General features: G+C 37.1%; 1 protein-coding gene across 2 annotated transcripts in view; it reads left to right on the top strand.

Moving 5' to 3' along the window:
• The window catches only part of CALCRL (calcitonin receptor like receptor), a 69,173-nt gene that overhangs the window by 25,177 nt on the left and 29,216 nt on the right, over positions 1-14,780 (top strand). Inside the window, exons 1-4 of one of the 2 annotated variants that reach the window (XM_087731435.1) lie at positions 848-887; positions 11,246-11,347; positions 12,377-12,521; positions 14,058-14,168. In XM_087731435.1, the coding sequence (XP_087587561.1) occupies positions 11,297-11,347; positions 12,377-12,521; positions 14,058-14,168 (307 nt within the window). In that variant the 5' untranslated portion in view covers positions 848-887; positions 11,246-11,296. Of the gene's footprint in view, positions 1-847; positions 888-11,245; positions 11,348-12,376; positions 12,522-14,057; positions 14,169-14,780 lie in introns of those variants that run through there. The other variant, XM_087731434.1, reaches the window with a different exon arrangement.

Here is a 14,780-nt window from a genome sequence, read left to right as displayed (position 1 = left end):
ATATGGCTTTAGCTGTCCAAACAGTCATCAGTGCCTTTTGGAGGATTGTATGTAACACAAGAAAATTTTGAGACTCTCGCGTTTATACTGGTGTCAGTTGTTTTGTGTTCTCCATGTACACTTTCAAATCAGAATGAGGAATGCATAGGGCAAATACTGTAAGAGAGGTTAGTGCAGTCACTTGATAGCAGTTTGCTTCCTGTTCAAAGAATCTCACTTCTCATTTTGTTAAGCTCGTTAGTCACTATGATCCTGTAATTAATTTCTAAACTGACGGCAACTCTAGAAAAACAAGTGTTTCTTCACTCCTGGATGCTTCAGTCTGTGTCAGAGTTGTGCTTATGTCAATATTCCTGTGGGTGTGGTAGGGTGTGGATGAAGCTGAAGGGAATTCCCGTTTAGAAGACTTTGAAACATTGATGGATGTTATTTTCCTCAATTTCTCAACACTAATGTTAACTCAGATTGACGGAAAATGATGTTAATGTAAAATATCATTGACTGTAGCAATACCTTGGTACATGTCTTCACTTGAAGGAGATGTAGATAGAGGATAGAAAAACCTTTTATCACTTTGCCTACTTTATGGCTGCCTAAGATGATTTCTGCAGCTAGGCTGTGAGGAGAAGGAGAGTTATGTATAAAATGAAAAGCTCTGGTTATAAATGTAAAGATAAAAGCTTTGACATTGTTGTGTTCTTAATCTGTCCTTTGAGTATGCGCATCCATTCTTTTCTGTCATTGGAAGTCATTCACAAGCCTTTGCTCTTCTTCACTGTACTGAGTATAGGCCCTTGGAAGTCTTGGAAGCCAAGACCTGTGTTTGTGTGGGTCTCAAGATGTGATATACCAGCATGCAGCTATAGACTACAAAAAATATATAGAAGGTAATTTCTTTCCATACTGTTGAGATTAACTTTAACTACTTTTGGTTTTTACCTTTATTAAGTCTCTCAAACTCCTTTATGCCTAGCATACTCTGTGTGAGCCCAATGTAAAATGTTTGCTGCTAAAATGCCATTTTATGAATATAACAGATGAAAAAACATAGGAAAGATGGGAAGTATCTGTAGCTAATAAAAAGCAAAGGAGACAAGCTCCAGGCTACTAGAACTGAAAAGGTTGGTTTTGGCTGCTGCTTGTTTTTGGCTTTTGCTACAGGATGGATTAGTAGTTTTGATAATTGAGCGTAGTACAACATGTATTGTCTAATATTCAAAGGGTAAAATATTCCAGATCTTGCACTTTTTACTTCTGGTATGTGAAATTTTAAATTTAAGAGGAAATGTTCTGAACTGTGGTGACGAAGGTTGACCTGGTAAAGGCTTTGAAGTAGCCAGTGGTTTATTTTGGTTTGAATAAGTATACCAAGCTGAATTTTTCTAAAGCTGCCTTAAATTTACCTGAACATTTTTGGAATAGTAAATGCATCAGAAATATCCCATGAGAGAAAATGTTATTTGGCATAAACTTCCCATCTGAAATTTCATTCTCAGCCAGACCAAAATTATTGCTGGTGAAAACTGCTTTGGGAATATTTTACTTCTTTGTATTATGTTTGGTTTTTTTTTTTTTTTTTTTTTAAAAAAAAAGGTAAAAGAAAGAAATCCAACACAAAATCAGAAGACCATAGTGCTTCTGACATTTCCATGGAGAGTTTATCTATATTTGGTTCCTCAGTTCTGTTCAAGTCATTGACCAATGGTGAACCCAAGGTTAGGACACCGGTTCTGATGCAGTGGCTGCAGCAGCACTGTGTTTATGCTGGCATAAGCAGTTCCCTTTCCTGGCCACCTGCTCCCTCCCCATCCTGCTCAGAGTTGCTGGTGTGGCATGGCACCTAAAAATTAATAATTTAATTAAAAATAATATTTTAAAAGTTTATAAAAAATTATTTATAACTGCATGAGAGCATGTCTGTGTATATTTGTATGTAAATATTCACATTTCTACATGTGAATCTAGAAGAAACTCATGTAAAACCTGTAAGTTTAATAGAATACACTTAACTGCCAAACTGGGTTGGGGCCAGTGAGAAAAAGCTTGAGTGGTAAACTCTGAAAAAAAAACAAAAGTCCTGATGCATTTTGGTTAACCCATTCTCCCATTCCCATTGCCGTGTTCTGACCTTGAGAAAAGTCTTTGAACTGTGGAAATACTGTTCTTGTAAAATTAGCATGTGTCAATGAAGAAATAACAAAAAACTTTTAAAACTCTGCCAGCTAAGAAAATTACTTCATGCTGTAAACATTTTCACAAAGAAACCTTTGGATCTCTTTTGGGTCATTACTTGGTAAACAGCATCAAACAGTGTCATTCAAATAACACTGACTGAAAGGGATACACAGAGCAGCAGTTCACTCTCTGCAGCTTTTAAGCAGCAGTGTCTGGGGAAAAAAAGTCTTCAGACATCTGAGCACAGGTTTTTCTACAAGTGTTAAGGTCTATTTGATGAATTCTTAAATTTGTATTGCCCTTGTTTTAATTCAGAACAGTAATAGTTTACTTGGAGGTGGAGAAAACTACTTTGGAGGAATATACCATATTTTTCACATATATCATAGAATCATAGAATATCTCAAGTTGAAAGGGACCCATAAGGATCATCGAGTCCAACTCCCTGCTCCTCACAGGACTCCCTAAAACTAAATCATATGACTAAGAGCATCATCCATATATAATTGTATCAGCAGATGTCTGCATCCTGAGGAAAGCAAGATGGAAAACATTTTTGTTTTCTCTAGATTGGGGCATGTGGTTAGGGTCCTCTGTTCCCTCCCTTAGAGTCATAGAAAAGAAGCCAGTGCTCACTCTCAGTTAAGGGCTGCCCCCACACCCTTCAGTGTTTCCTGAAGGCCTCTCCTAAAATCTTTAAGACATTCACTGTTTTTGATATGCATCTGGAATGAAGCAATAGAATTTGGGCTCAGGCAGGAAGATTCAATAGCTCCAGTGGCATACTTGCGATGCTTTGCTATACTGTGTAATTGGATTTGAGGTCACATCAGTAACGCATCCCTGTGAATTTTGGGGTTTGGCCCATGAAGTTTTGCTGTGTATGTCTGTGGATATCTTGCTCTAGTTTCAATTACGGGGGTTTTTTTGAGGAACACATGAGGAATACAGATTGGCAAAGGGTAATGAGGCATTAAAATATACCTAATAAGAATGTGGGAGCTCTCCAACTTTTTCATAGCATGAAATCCATGGAAAAGAGAGAATGTAATGAGCAATCCCTTTGTACTTAAAATAACATGTTAATTGGAACATCCTTGCCACAGCATAGCAGTTGCTTTGGAGGAAGAGAAATTTCAGGAAAGTTTACTGAATATGCTTTTAACTACATTTTCAAATTACTATTGCAGGAAATTAATGTGGTAGAAAAAAGAAGTATCAGCACTAAATCATCTTAATCAATCAGCTGTTGGAATTTAATCATTCATTATGCTGCCGTCATCTTCATTTCCATTAATAATCCTTTCTAGGGTGTTTGATAGTGGCTACTCTAGCATTTTTACAGATAACTTTGCTCAGCAGAGCAGCCTTCCTTCTAAGTTTCTTTGTGCTTGAATGAATGCTACAGAATTTAAATGCCATGGCTTACAGAACATTGGACTGAACTTGGTGAGTTATACCTAATAACATATGTAGCTATATTGATGGTTTTTAGACATCAGGGTACAGTTTGGGTTAGGGCTATGGGGTAAAAAGGTTAAGCTTGTAAAGTAAGCATAACAAGTGCTTACAGAATGATAGTCAAATAGCACTCACTGAAAAATCTGGAGGCATTAATAACTATAAACTGTTGGAAATCACAATTGCATCTCTAAGAATAAGCCATGTCAGTCTGTTGGTAAAGATTTGCTTTGCTAGAGTCTCAGTTGCCTTCATTTAACAACTAGTTCCTCAAGAGGGAAGCATTTTGGGTGTTAGTGTCACTGTATAAGACAGTGTAAAAAATACTATCTTTTTAAAAATGTAAGTAACGGGGGAAATATTTTCCTGAGTTTTTTGTATTTTGATAAAATATGTAAAGAGGTGTGTTACTGGGGAACTGATTTCTGCAGTGAAGGTTGTTTTATGTTAGCTGTCAGTTCTTGCTCTCTCATTTCAGGTTAGAAATAAGAAAGTTCTCCTGTATTGCGCTATCAGACTCTGATATAGATTTCTGTTTAGAAGATAAAATAATCAGTACTTTAGCAGAAAATACTATAAACCAAGAAAACACTGTGAAATTATTTTGGAAGTGTGGAGTATCGTGTCTCTTACCTTAAATAATTTTACTTTGCTTTGATGTTTTTAACATTCATATGATGCATTTGTTTGGCACAGTCAGATATCCCGATAAATTGTAACTATAATCCTAATTGAGTCCTTGCCTATCTTCCACATGCAATTGCAGTATTTGCTACTGCTGGCTTCGTATGTTCTTAAGCCATTAGGAAGTTCATCATATTTGAGAAGGAGGGGTAGAGCCTTCATAATTTATGGGAGAAGCACTGGAAGCACAGAGGCCAAGAGAAGACCTGTCTATGTAAAAGCAAGAAGGCAATACTCTTACCTTTTTTTATCAGTGGAAATCCTGTTTTAAAGAGACAAAATTGGTGTGATGGACAAAGACACAAAAACATCTTAGCTCAGCAGTCTGCTATGTGGAGAGGAGCAACATTGCCCAAGAGCAGCAATTGCAGAATATTCCAGGGGAAGAACCCTGTGGACGTTTCTTCCTCCAAACCCTCATTTGGAGGGTTTTGCTGTGGTGTTTCTTTTCTGGGTTTTGTATGGTTGTTGGTTTGGTTTTTAAATGGACCTCCATGGCCCGTCTTTCTTCTCAGGATAATTTACAATGTCTTCCAAACCTGTGAACTAAACAGAAGAAAAGTGTTCCAAAATAGTGAGAGTTACCTCCTCCCTGGGAAAAACTAGCACCACCATCGCTCTGTGATAAGTTCCTAGGATTTTAGGTATTATTAGAACTGGCCAAGAGTTTTGTCAATTACTGCTAGTAATTTCTGTTGGGTGCAGGAGACAAAACCTAGCTGAACAGTAGCCAAAAGCTATTAATGGGAAAACGTACACAGGAGTAATTTAATCTGTGTAATCTTATCTACAGATGGTTCTGCAATCTCTGCAAGGCCTCTGGCAAGCAACTAGAGTGATGCAAAAACAAAAACAAAGAAGTCTGCATGCTAATAGAATAAAAGATGTGAAACATCTTTGTGAACTAGACCTAATTTTCTACTTGCAATAAGCCTGAGACCTTGAGACATGCATAGCATGTGACCCAAGAAATAAAAAGCAAGTACTCTCTCGTACTGAGCTGAAGCACCACCTAATGCATGATGAAGTTGTTATAAAATAAGAGAAGAGTAAAATTGAGATAAGCTGCTCTGTTTCTTCTTTATTTATTTTAATCCTCAAGAAGAGAGTAAATGCCATTGTGCCACAAATGCTCCCCAGGAAGAACTCCTGGAAAGAAAGTTAGAAGGAGGAACATTTCAATGTGGCATTTTTTTTATAGTGTCTTCATGCATCTGAGCAATGCTGTGAGTTCGGAGAACGAGATGTCTAAAGAAACTCGGCTTGTTTATAAACTTGGGGTTTATTTCCTATAATACTTTTCATGGGGGTTATAAGAATATTGCAAATCTTTTCCTAATTACTGATTCACTTGTAGAGGTCTTCATGCACCCTGTAAGCCTCTTTGTTCTGCAGTGCAAGAAGGGGTCTCAGTTTATCCCTTTGTAAGCCACTGCATTTCTCAGATGAGCTCTCTGCAGTGTTCTGTCTTTATGATGCTGCTTGCTACCAGTTGGTGGTACACACAATGATCTATCATAGTACTCCTAATGAGTTCAAAATAGTATTAGGAGCATTTTTTTAGTTTTTGTTGTTCCGTTTTTCCTGACGTGTGCCCCACCTGATTTGAAGTGAGGAGGTCACACTGGGGGTTTGAAAGAATAACTGCAGTGAGGATAGGAATGCCTTCTTATAGCAGTTCCATTAGCATCACAATTGAGTTGTACCAGTGTTTTAAGCCAGTATAATAAGTTAAATTTTGTTTAGTGTAAAATCCAGCAACATACAGATCTGACATATTTGGGTAATATACCAGTTGCTTCAAGTGAAGGAGAATACATTTGAAAAACAAGCAAGCCCTGTCACTAACTGAATGAAGAAAATAGTGCAACAAAATCTATCGGAAGCTGTGAAGAGCTTCTGTACCCTAAAAATTGTCTCAGGGAGGATCAAACTCTTGATCTCCTGTCTCACCTGTTTTAGGAGCCTGTAACTGCTGATGCCTTGGTCTTAATTCACAGTGGTGGTGAGCAGGGAATTCTAGTGTCACGAAACTGTGCTACCCAGAGTTCGTTCCATTTGTTCCATAACTATTACTTTTGAGCCTTCTTAACTTTGTAATTAGTAGGAGGATGGAGTGATTCTCACACATAAAGCTGTGAGCTGTTATGTGATACCATCAGAGCAGTTTGGTGCAAATCCTGGCAGACGTGGTTCCCTCAGAAATGAGGGCATTTTACCTGGTTAGGAGGATTTCCAAATTCCCCTGCATTGCTCTCTAAGAAAACTGTGGAGATTTTGTAGTCCACTTTCAGGACTAAATTAATCTGGTGTGTGTTAATGTTTGGCTGGTACTGCCCACTTGGAAAGCCCTTTTAGTTAGAAAAGAATCTGCCCCTCTGCGGGCAGAGTATTTCCCAGAAAGTTTATGTGAGTGGAGGTGTAAGTGAAGGCTCTATCTGTAATTCCATTTGAGACTACTGTTTTTTTCTAACAGTGTACTACAGCAATTCAAATTAGGGACACTTGAAAAGGGTTGAGCATTTTCCAACTTGTTCTTTTTGCCTGTATCTTGGGCTGAAACAACCAAACATTGCCTGGGGTTTTAAATACTTTGAGTTGTATGCCTCCCTCTAAAAAGAACCAGAAATAACAAAATAGCATGTATAGCTATTTCTGAGAGATATTGCAACAAAACAAAATCAGGGAGTGCTAGAACAACAGCGGGGGTGTGTGTGTCAAGAAAATCGACATTCTGACCCCCATTCTCAGAGATGAAGGCTATACGTCTGTATTTGCACATGTTCAACTTTAGTGTTGCAAGTTTATAGCACACTGCAAGATATGTAATTGATACTGAAAATGTTTTGGGGTGTGGTGGTGGTTTTGGGTTTTTTTTCCCCCTTTCCCTGGGCAAATCAAAAATTACCAATTAGTGAAAAATGTGTGTGCGTGTTTACGAATGTACATGCAACGACATAAGTAGACTCTCCCTCCTATCCCACTCCTACAGAGTGACTTAAAGTCAGACTTAAGGGCAACTGCTTAAAGTAGAAGCTGCCCGTATTTTTTCTTTTGTACTAAATGTGGTCAGATGATTGAAGTTCAAAAAATGGTTTTTCTTGCTGACTACTTTTTTTAACCCTTTTGCTGTATCATTGAAATAGGAAGTGTCTGGAGCTCAGCAAGGATGACATTTATTTTTGGGAGGATGGGAAAAAGTTAAAAGTAGAAACAGCTGATGAGGCAGGATGGCTCTGTGGAGAAAGCAGGAGGAAGAGAAATGTGAACATCTGTTAAAGCTATACCAGTGACTATTTTGGCTAAGTTCAGCTTGCAGTTCCTTTTGAATTCCTTCTTCTTCAGTAGATGTCACTGCTATCAGTTGAAAACATGATATAGGCCTTTGGAGTATCATTAATTTGCGTAACAGAGAATGTAATAAAGAGGAAGAACAGGCAGTTCCATTTGTTGTTTTTTTTTTTTTTTTTAAGTTATCGCAGTATTCAGTAACACATGCATTGAAAATAAGAATGAGATCTTGAAAATCTGATTTGCTATTGCAATTCTCCATTCTCTTCTCACTGAGGTTCCCTTTTACTGGGAAAATACTTAAGCCAGAGGACTGCTAGTAGTTGTAGTGTTGTGTCTGCTGACTTACAGTTTCATTCGATACCTGTCATGTAAATCATGGTCCTGCTGGCTTTTGTCCAGATCCCCACTGTCACAGAATGGAGTCGGGATTCTGTCTAAGCTTCCACCATCTTTTCCCTCAAGCTGACATTCCATACACTCAAATTAATCTCAATCCAATACAGTTGTCCTCTCTTCCCCACAACAGAATTGTCAAAGATGTTTAATAGCAGAACAACAACTTAGGAAGCATTATTATTTAAAGAAACCTAAGAATGGGTCTCTTCTATTATTAATTTCTTTTCCTTGTGCATCTAATACCTCCCAGCTCTGAGAGGGAGAGAACTTTCTGAGAATTATGTTTTGCATCTCATGAGAACATGATTAATAACAGCAGCCTGACTTTCTCAGCAGTACTGGCTTGCTACCTCTATCAATGAACTACGTTGCTGTCCATTCTTAAGAAAGTTTTTAATCTTCCTGTAAAAGTTCTTGTCCAAACTAACTGGAATAAATGTTGAGTGAATGAATTCATGTAGCGATGCAAGAAATGCTTTCCTGAAGTCCAAATAGGCATCTGAATGACCTTCATCCTGCATTTTGTAATTAAGTCCAAAAGTAGTGATGTTTAGAAAAAGGATTTTTTTCTCTATATATAAATTTTTTGCAGTTAGCAACTGTGAGAAATGAGTGGAAAGCATAGAGTGAATTATGAACTTGACTTAATCTTTTATCTCCTGGGAAGAATCAATAATTTAGCAGTGTATACTGGAATAATTGATAGGAAGTGTCTACAAAGCCACTAGATATGAAAAGATTTGGACCATTAAAAGAACTGAGCTAAGGGGTGACTTTTGATATTGTGAAACAGAAATAATCATGGAATGTGAATCAAAGCAGATAAATTCTGCCTTTGTTTATATGATATTGTATATTTTAGCTAAATAAAAATAAGCCAGGCTAAGTAAGGGCAATATTTGAGTATGCATTTTAAGTTTGCCATCCAACATTTGTTTTAGCATAAAGATTTTTGGAACTATTATAGAGAAAATTATTTTGAACTCTTGTATACGTATATAGAAAAACATACACTAAATTATGGTTGCTATGTTCTACTTGCTTGGTCTCTTTGCTTCTCCTGTGCACATCGTTTATGGGCTTTAACCCTGTGTGGATGTACTTTGCCATACTTTGGAGAGAGAAGATTACTCAATTACTTTACAACCGAGTAGTTAATTCCAATTTCCTTAGCAGGCCAGTGGGTTTTTTCCCTTCCTAGGTAAACAGAAACAACTATAAATGAATGAACTTGTGATGGGTTTGAATTGACTTCCCTTGCTGCCAGTTATCACGCAAAATTGAAATCATATTGCCTCTTTGCTAATTTAGATATCTCCATTTGTATTTGGTTTTCAGGCAATCTTTAATCACTACACATAGATATTTAGATTTTTCTTTAGTTAACAAATAGTGGTTTTTACAATTATCTAATCACTGTAGTTCTCATCACACTTGGATTTTCCAGAGAAGTATTAGCTCAAACTGAGAATATATTTCATGTATGCTAATTGGTCTTCCTGTTAGTGTTTTAAGAGCCTTCAAAACAGCATTTTTGAATTCCAGTGTCTCGCTGAATTACCTGTGCAATTTCCAGCAATCAGTGTCAGAGGATTGCATGCCAGTGGTAAAAATAGAGGGAAGATTACTGATACAGTTTTAGTCTGGGTTAAACAGGCACAACAGTAACTGATTTTACAACACATTTCTTGTATTTGCATCAAGCTGTACAATAAACAGCAGTGATCTCCTATTTTGTAGTCAATATATTGTACAAAATGCTGTTTATTGTATTAGAGTTGTGTTAAGAGGACCCACTCTCAGTGTAAAAGCAGAAAAGAAGTAGATATAGAATGCTTGCTTTCTGTGACTAAGACAGTTTCTTTTTTTTGAAGGATGGGCTTTTTGTAAAATTACCTCTGCTGGCCAACATACTATCAGTTGTTTGTCATCTACCAGGCTCTCATAGGACGCGAGTGCTGGATAAGAAAAACTTCCAAAGACAAGGGCAAGTGTGATCCAAGGGAGAATGTGGCTTGGGTCAGGGGTCAGGTTTGTGTGTAGGGACTCAGTTCCCGATAGCCCTCTTGATTCGGTAGCAGCGGGATCTTTGAGCTAGATATATGAGGGACCTTTGGGGTACGTGAGTTTTATATCTTAGGTAGCAGTGTATTTTTTGTGGTGAATTAATCTGTACAAGGGAGCTAAACTCACTTGGATGTGGTCCTCTTTTATTTTGGCTGGTAATAGCTTCATTAATGCAAGTACAGTGAGATACTTAGATTTTGAAAGGTGGTTTAGTTGTAATCACTTAATCTAAATGTGGAGGTGTCTTTTGCTAACATGCAAGCAGAAGAGAAGCTCTTATGTCAATTCCAGGCTCAGCTTTGTGATCTTCTCAGGATACTTCAGGACACAGTGAAATATTGCGTGAAAAATCTCTTACACGTTTCCCTTCCTTTGGGGGGAGGTGTTACAGAAAGATTATGCTTAATAGATGGTCTAGGTGCTTAATAAATAATTTTGTGTATTTTATGTTTTAGGTGCATTTTACACTTCAAGAATCAATTTCAAGAATAGTCTGCACTGTAAGACTATTGTAGCTGTCTATTACAGCTGTTTTGGGTAGTTCTGTTTTCTTCAAACTGCAGATACAGTACCTAGTTTACAGCTTACTGCAGATACAGAAACTATTTTACAGTTTACAATTAATGCTTGTATTGCCATTGTCATCCTTGCAAAGTTGTATCTTCAAGATAAAGTGGCTACTTACTAGATCAGTTCTTCCAGAAATGGCAAGATCAAAAATCAGCTGGTAGGAAGAGAACAGGAAATAATTGTGTGTGTGTGTTTGTGAAAGTCTAAGTCTACTTTAGAGGAAACTGAACTGCAGTTTGCTATGCTTGCCCAAAGGCAGAGATGTCAAGGAGTCAACTCATATCTCAGGGCTAATTGCTACGTATCTGTTAGAGGTGATACCAGCTACCTGACTGAGACAAACCCTCTGGAGAATTGGTGCTAGTTGAGGCAATGGAGGCAGCAGTGCAGGAAAAAGCCTGCTGCTGGAATTCACTGCTGGTGAACTGAGTGAATTTTTTTCACATCACTTTGTACATCTCCATGGCGTCACTATGTGCGAATAAAAATTGAGAGGACTCCATTGATTTGTTTTAATTCAGAAAGAATATATGAAATCTTTTATCAGTTTAGGCTTTCATGAATTACTAAATTTCTTCTTACTTTTTTTCCATTGCAGTTTGAGTTCATTCAACTACAATATAAAATTCACTGCACCGGATATAAAAAAATGGCAAAAAACTGGATCACATTTTTGCTGTTCTTCTCATCAGTTACTATGGTGAGTCTTATGAATTTTTAAAATCACTTCCAGTTTTAACGAGTGTGTACAGAATACCATAGAAATTATTAATATGGAAATGCAGAAACAACTAATCTTGTGTTCAAATGTAGTTTCTGCACAGCAGGATCTTTATCTACCTTCTGTTCTCCTTTTAATTCCTGTGGTAAAGGAACAGAAATGGTATTTACCTCTGCTAGACCCAGCATATCCTTTGCTAGGAGAGAACTTTACAGCAGCAGTTGACAAGTGACATATAAGCAGTACTATGCAGGAAGAGTGGAGGAGACATCTAACTCAGGTTCAGAGGACATCCTCGGAACTTCTAATTTCACCCCTTGTATGACAGTAGTACCGTATTTCAATCTGCAGCTTTGTTTTTCCATGAAGTTTAGTAGCTTCCCATAAAAGATTTACCTTCTTTTAAAAATGCACTTAAAAGGTTCAGGTTTTGATCAAGATCCACTTTCTTAAGCTTGTTTTTTATTATTATTATTTTTAATAATTACAAAAGTGGATGTCATGTCTTTTGAATACCTTTTTGTATTCTGAGGGCTGACTTTGTGGTTCACAAGACTATAGAGAAACCAAATAGCTCTGAACAAGCCAAAAGCTTCAGTGCATATAATATATGGAAAGTCTCTTTTCATAAAGGATCATTTTGGGCCTGATTCAAATGCCTTTTAGACTAATGTAACTTTGATATATTTTACTGGATTTTGCAAAAGCTGTTTATATGCTTCTGACTGTCTCAGTGCTTTCTATGCATTTTTCCATTATTATTTACAAATCTTGCAGATTGTTACTCCCCCATGCTCATTCAGGAGATATTTGCCAAGATTCAGTAGTAAGAAGAATTGCTAAATTAACCAGAAAAAGACAAAATCCTATTGTCAGTAATAAGATTTGAAGATCATTTTCCTTCAGTAAAATAATATTTAAAATATAATATTTAAAAAGATTGACGTTTAAGAAGTTTATATGGGAGTTTGTACATGACTTGCTAAAAAAGAGTCTTTTTCCTCTTAGTTTGTTGCCACTGCTATACCGTCTGAAGGGCATCAGAATATGACGGAGGACTTCATTCAACTGAGTGTCACACGGAATAAAATTATGACAGCACAGTATGAATGCTACCAGAAAATTATGCAAGATCCTATTCATAGGAAAGAAGGTAGAGATTATTTTCTTATAAGGTTTTACAAAGGCAAATGGTCAACAGATATAATTACAGTAATTCAGGATCCTTTTTTATATTCATTTCTTGTCTTGGTAGCGATCATTTTTCAGGCTGTAAATGTATTTGTACAATTTTTTAGAAAAAAATTTAGAAAAAAATTTTCACTTTGGGATTCATGAAGCTAAAGTAATATGTTATGCTACCTGCCCGTAACACCACTTCTTATATAACACAAAGCTTTTATTTCTGCTGAGATATTAAAATGTTAATTTAAATAGATCTCCAGATTAAAAAATTGTGACTGATTAATCTTACCACTTTATTTCATTTCATGCTCTTATAGTACCTCTGTCTCCTTGGTCACATCTGCCTTTAAAAATTGAAAGTATCTTGATACACATAATTTTCCTGCTCTGAGGGTTGCGTTAGTGTCATTAATGCTTTTTTGGATAACTCGTTCAGAGCTAACCTCTGTAACTCTACCTGTTGCTGTATTCACTGTTTCTGACTTTATAACTTCTGGAAACATTGAATGGCTTTTGAGGCAAGAAGAGGTAACTGCATTCTTTTACAATGAGGTTTTTTTCTCTTCTGAAATGATTCTTTGGAGGAACTGAATGTCTGGAGGTCAGAAATGGATATGAGTACGACAGTGTAAGCTTATGTCCAGCCTGGGGCATCACAGCTTCAGAAGGATCTGGACAAATTGGAAAATCTTCAGATGAGAAGAGGAGGAATTACATGATGTTTGAAAAATGCAACCTTTGAGATGGGGGCCATTATTAAGTCTTAAAAAGAAAACTGAAGGAAGATACTAAAAACATCTTCAAATTTGTAGAGAGGCTCAGTCATTCTGCGTGCCTTTTGGGAAAGGATTTATTTATAAAACCCCAGCTCATTCTGAAGGGAGGTTTATTTTAGATGTTAAAATTTGTGTGAGTGCAATGAGGCATTGCAAGAGGCTCTTGAGGGACACTGGATTCTCTGTCCCCAGGGCACTTAGAGAAGTGTCTGTTGACAATGACTGCTGCAGGCTCAACTCTGCCCGAGGCAGAGGAGCTGTGACTGCCTCCCAGCCAGGCTTTCTGATGGCTTCTAGGATACCACTGTGTTTTCAATGAACCAGTAGACATATGTATAGGCTTGGTATACATCCAAAATGTAAATAAATTCAGTAAAATGGTCTTTGCAAGCTTAACGCTCTTTGTTAATGCGCATTATTTGATCTGAATTGATTTAGGTTTTTTTGCCTACCATGCTCTAGATCTGAGGTTCATAAATTGTAGGTGCAGACCATTTCAACATGCATGATGATGGATTTGAAAATGGGTTTGAGGAAATGTACAGATAAGGAACTATTTCTATTAAGTGGAGTTTTAATTAACTACTGCTAAATCCTATGTTTCTATTTTCTTTTTTCCTCATTGCTGCAATGAGAAACTTACTTCATGTAGTCTTACATCTTACTTTTGAAAGACTATTATGAAAGAAGGGTTGTTATTTTATTATCAGGTCTCTACTTGTTTGTAGGTCCTTACTGTAACAGGACGTGGGATGGCTGGTTGTGCTGGAGTGATGTTGCTGCCGGAACCGTGTCAGTACAGCGTTGTCCTGACTACTTTCAGGATTTCAACCCATCAGGTAAGTGTGCATGGGCTTCTACATCAACAGATTTCTTAATAAAATGAGGTTTTGGGTGCTTGATGCCTCCTGTTTTCCCCGCTCAAGTCACTAATGCTCCAGAATTTCAGTAACTCCAAACCCATTATTTCCATTTTCCCTTTATCACATAGAAAACTGATAAGTTACTTATTTTCTTTTCTGAAATATGTCCTTGAGGGATTCTGTAGATTAGGAAATATGAATTAAAGTTAGATCACAGTTTTTTTCCTCTTAGAGGTGAGCTTTTCTCTCTGACAGACAAGCAGAAATATGACTTATTCTTTTACCTCAATTTAGCAGCTGAAGTTGACAAGAGTTTCTCCCACAAGTGAATCTTTTGCTGTTTCTGTAGGCTAAACTTTGCATCTGTGAGCATGTGGAAAATGTCACAGATTTCCACTCTTGTCTCTTTCTGCTGCATTTGGTATTTCTCACGGTCCTTTCTTGCCTCTTTCTATTTGATGATAGAAATCATTATGCGGTCCCAGAAATTTTCCAGTTTGGTTTTTGAGCAGTTTCTCTATTGATATTTTCCTGCCTGCCCAATCCTAAGTTACAGTGGTAGGATGTCAGACTTCAGTTTAGATCTTG

The sequence above is a fragment of the Nipponia nippon genome, unplaced genomic scaffold (assembly GCF_047370975.1).
Source record: "Nipponia nippon isolate SJK-2023a ecotype South Korea unplaced genomic scaffold, ASM4737097v1 scaffold_5, whole genome shotgun sequence".
Classification (NCBI taxonomy): Eukaryota; Metazoa; Chordata; class Aves; order Pelecaniformes; family Threskiornithidae; genus Nipponia; species Nipponia nippon.
The sequence above is the reverse complement of the archived record's forward strand: the minus strand, read 5'-3'. Positions and strand labels throughout refer to the sequence as shown.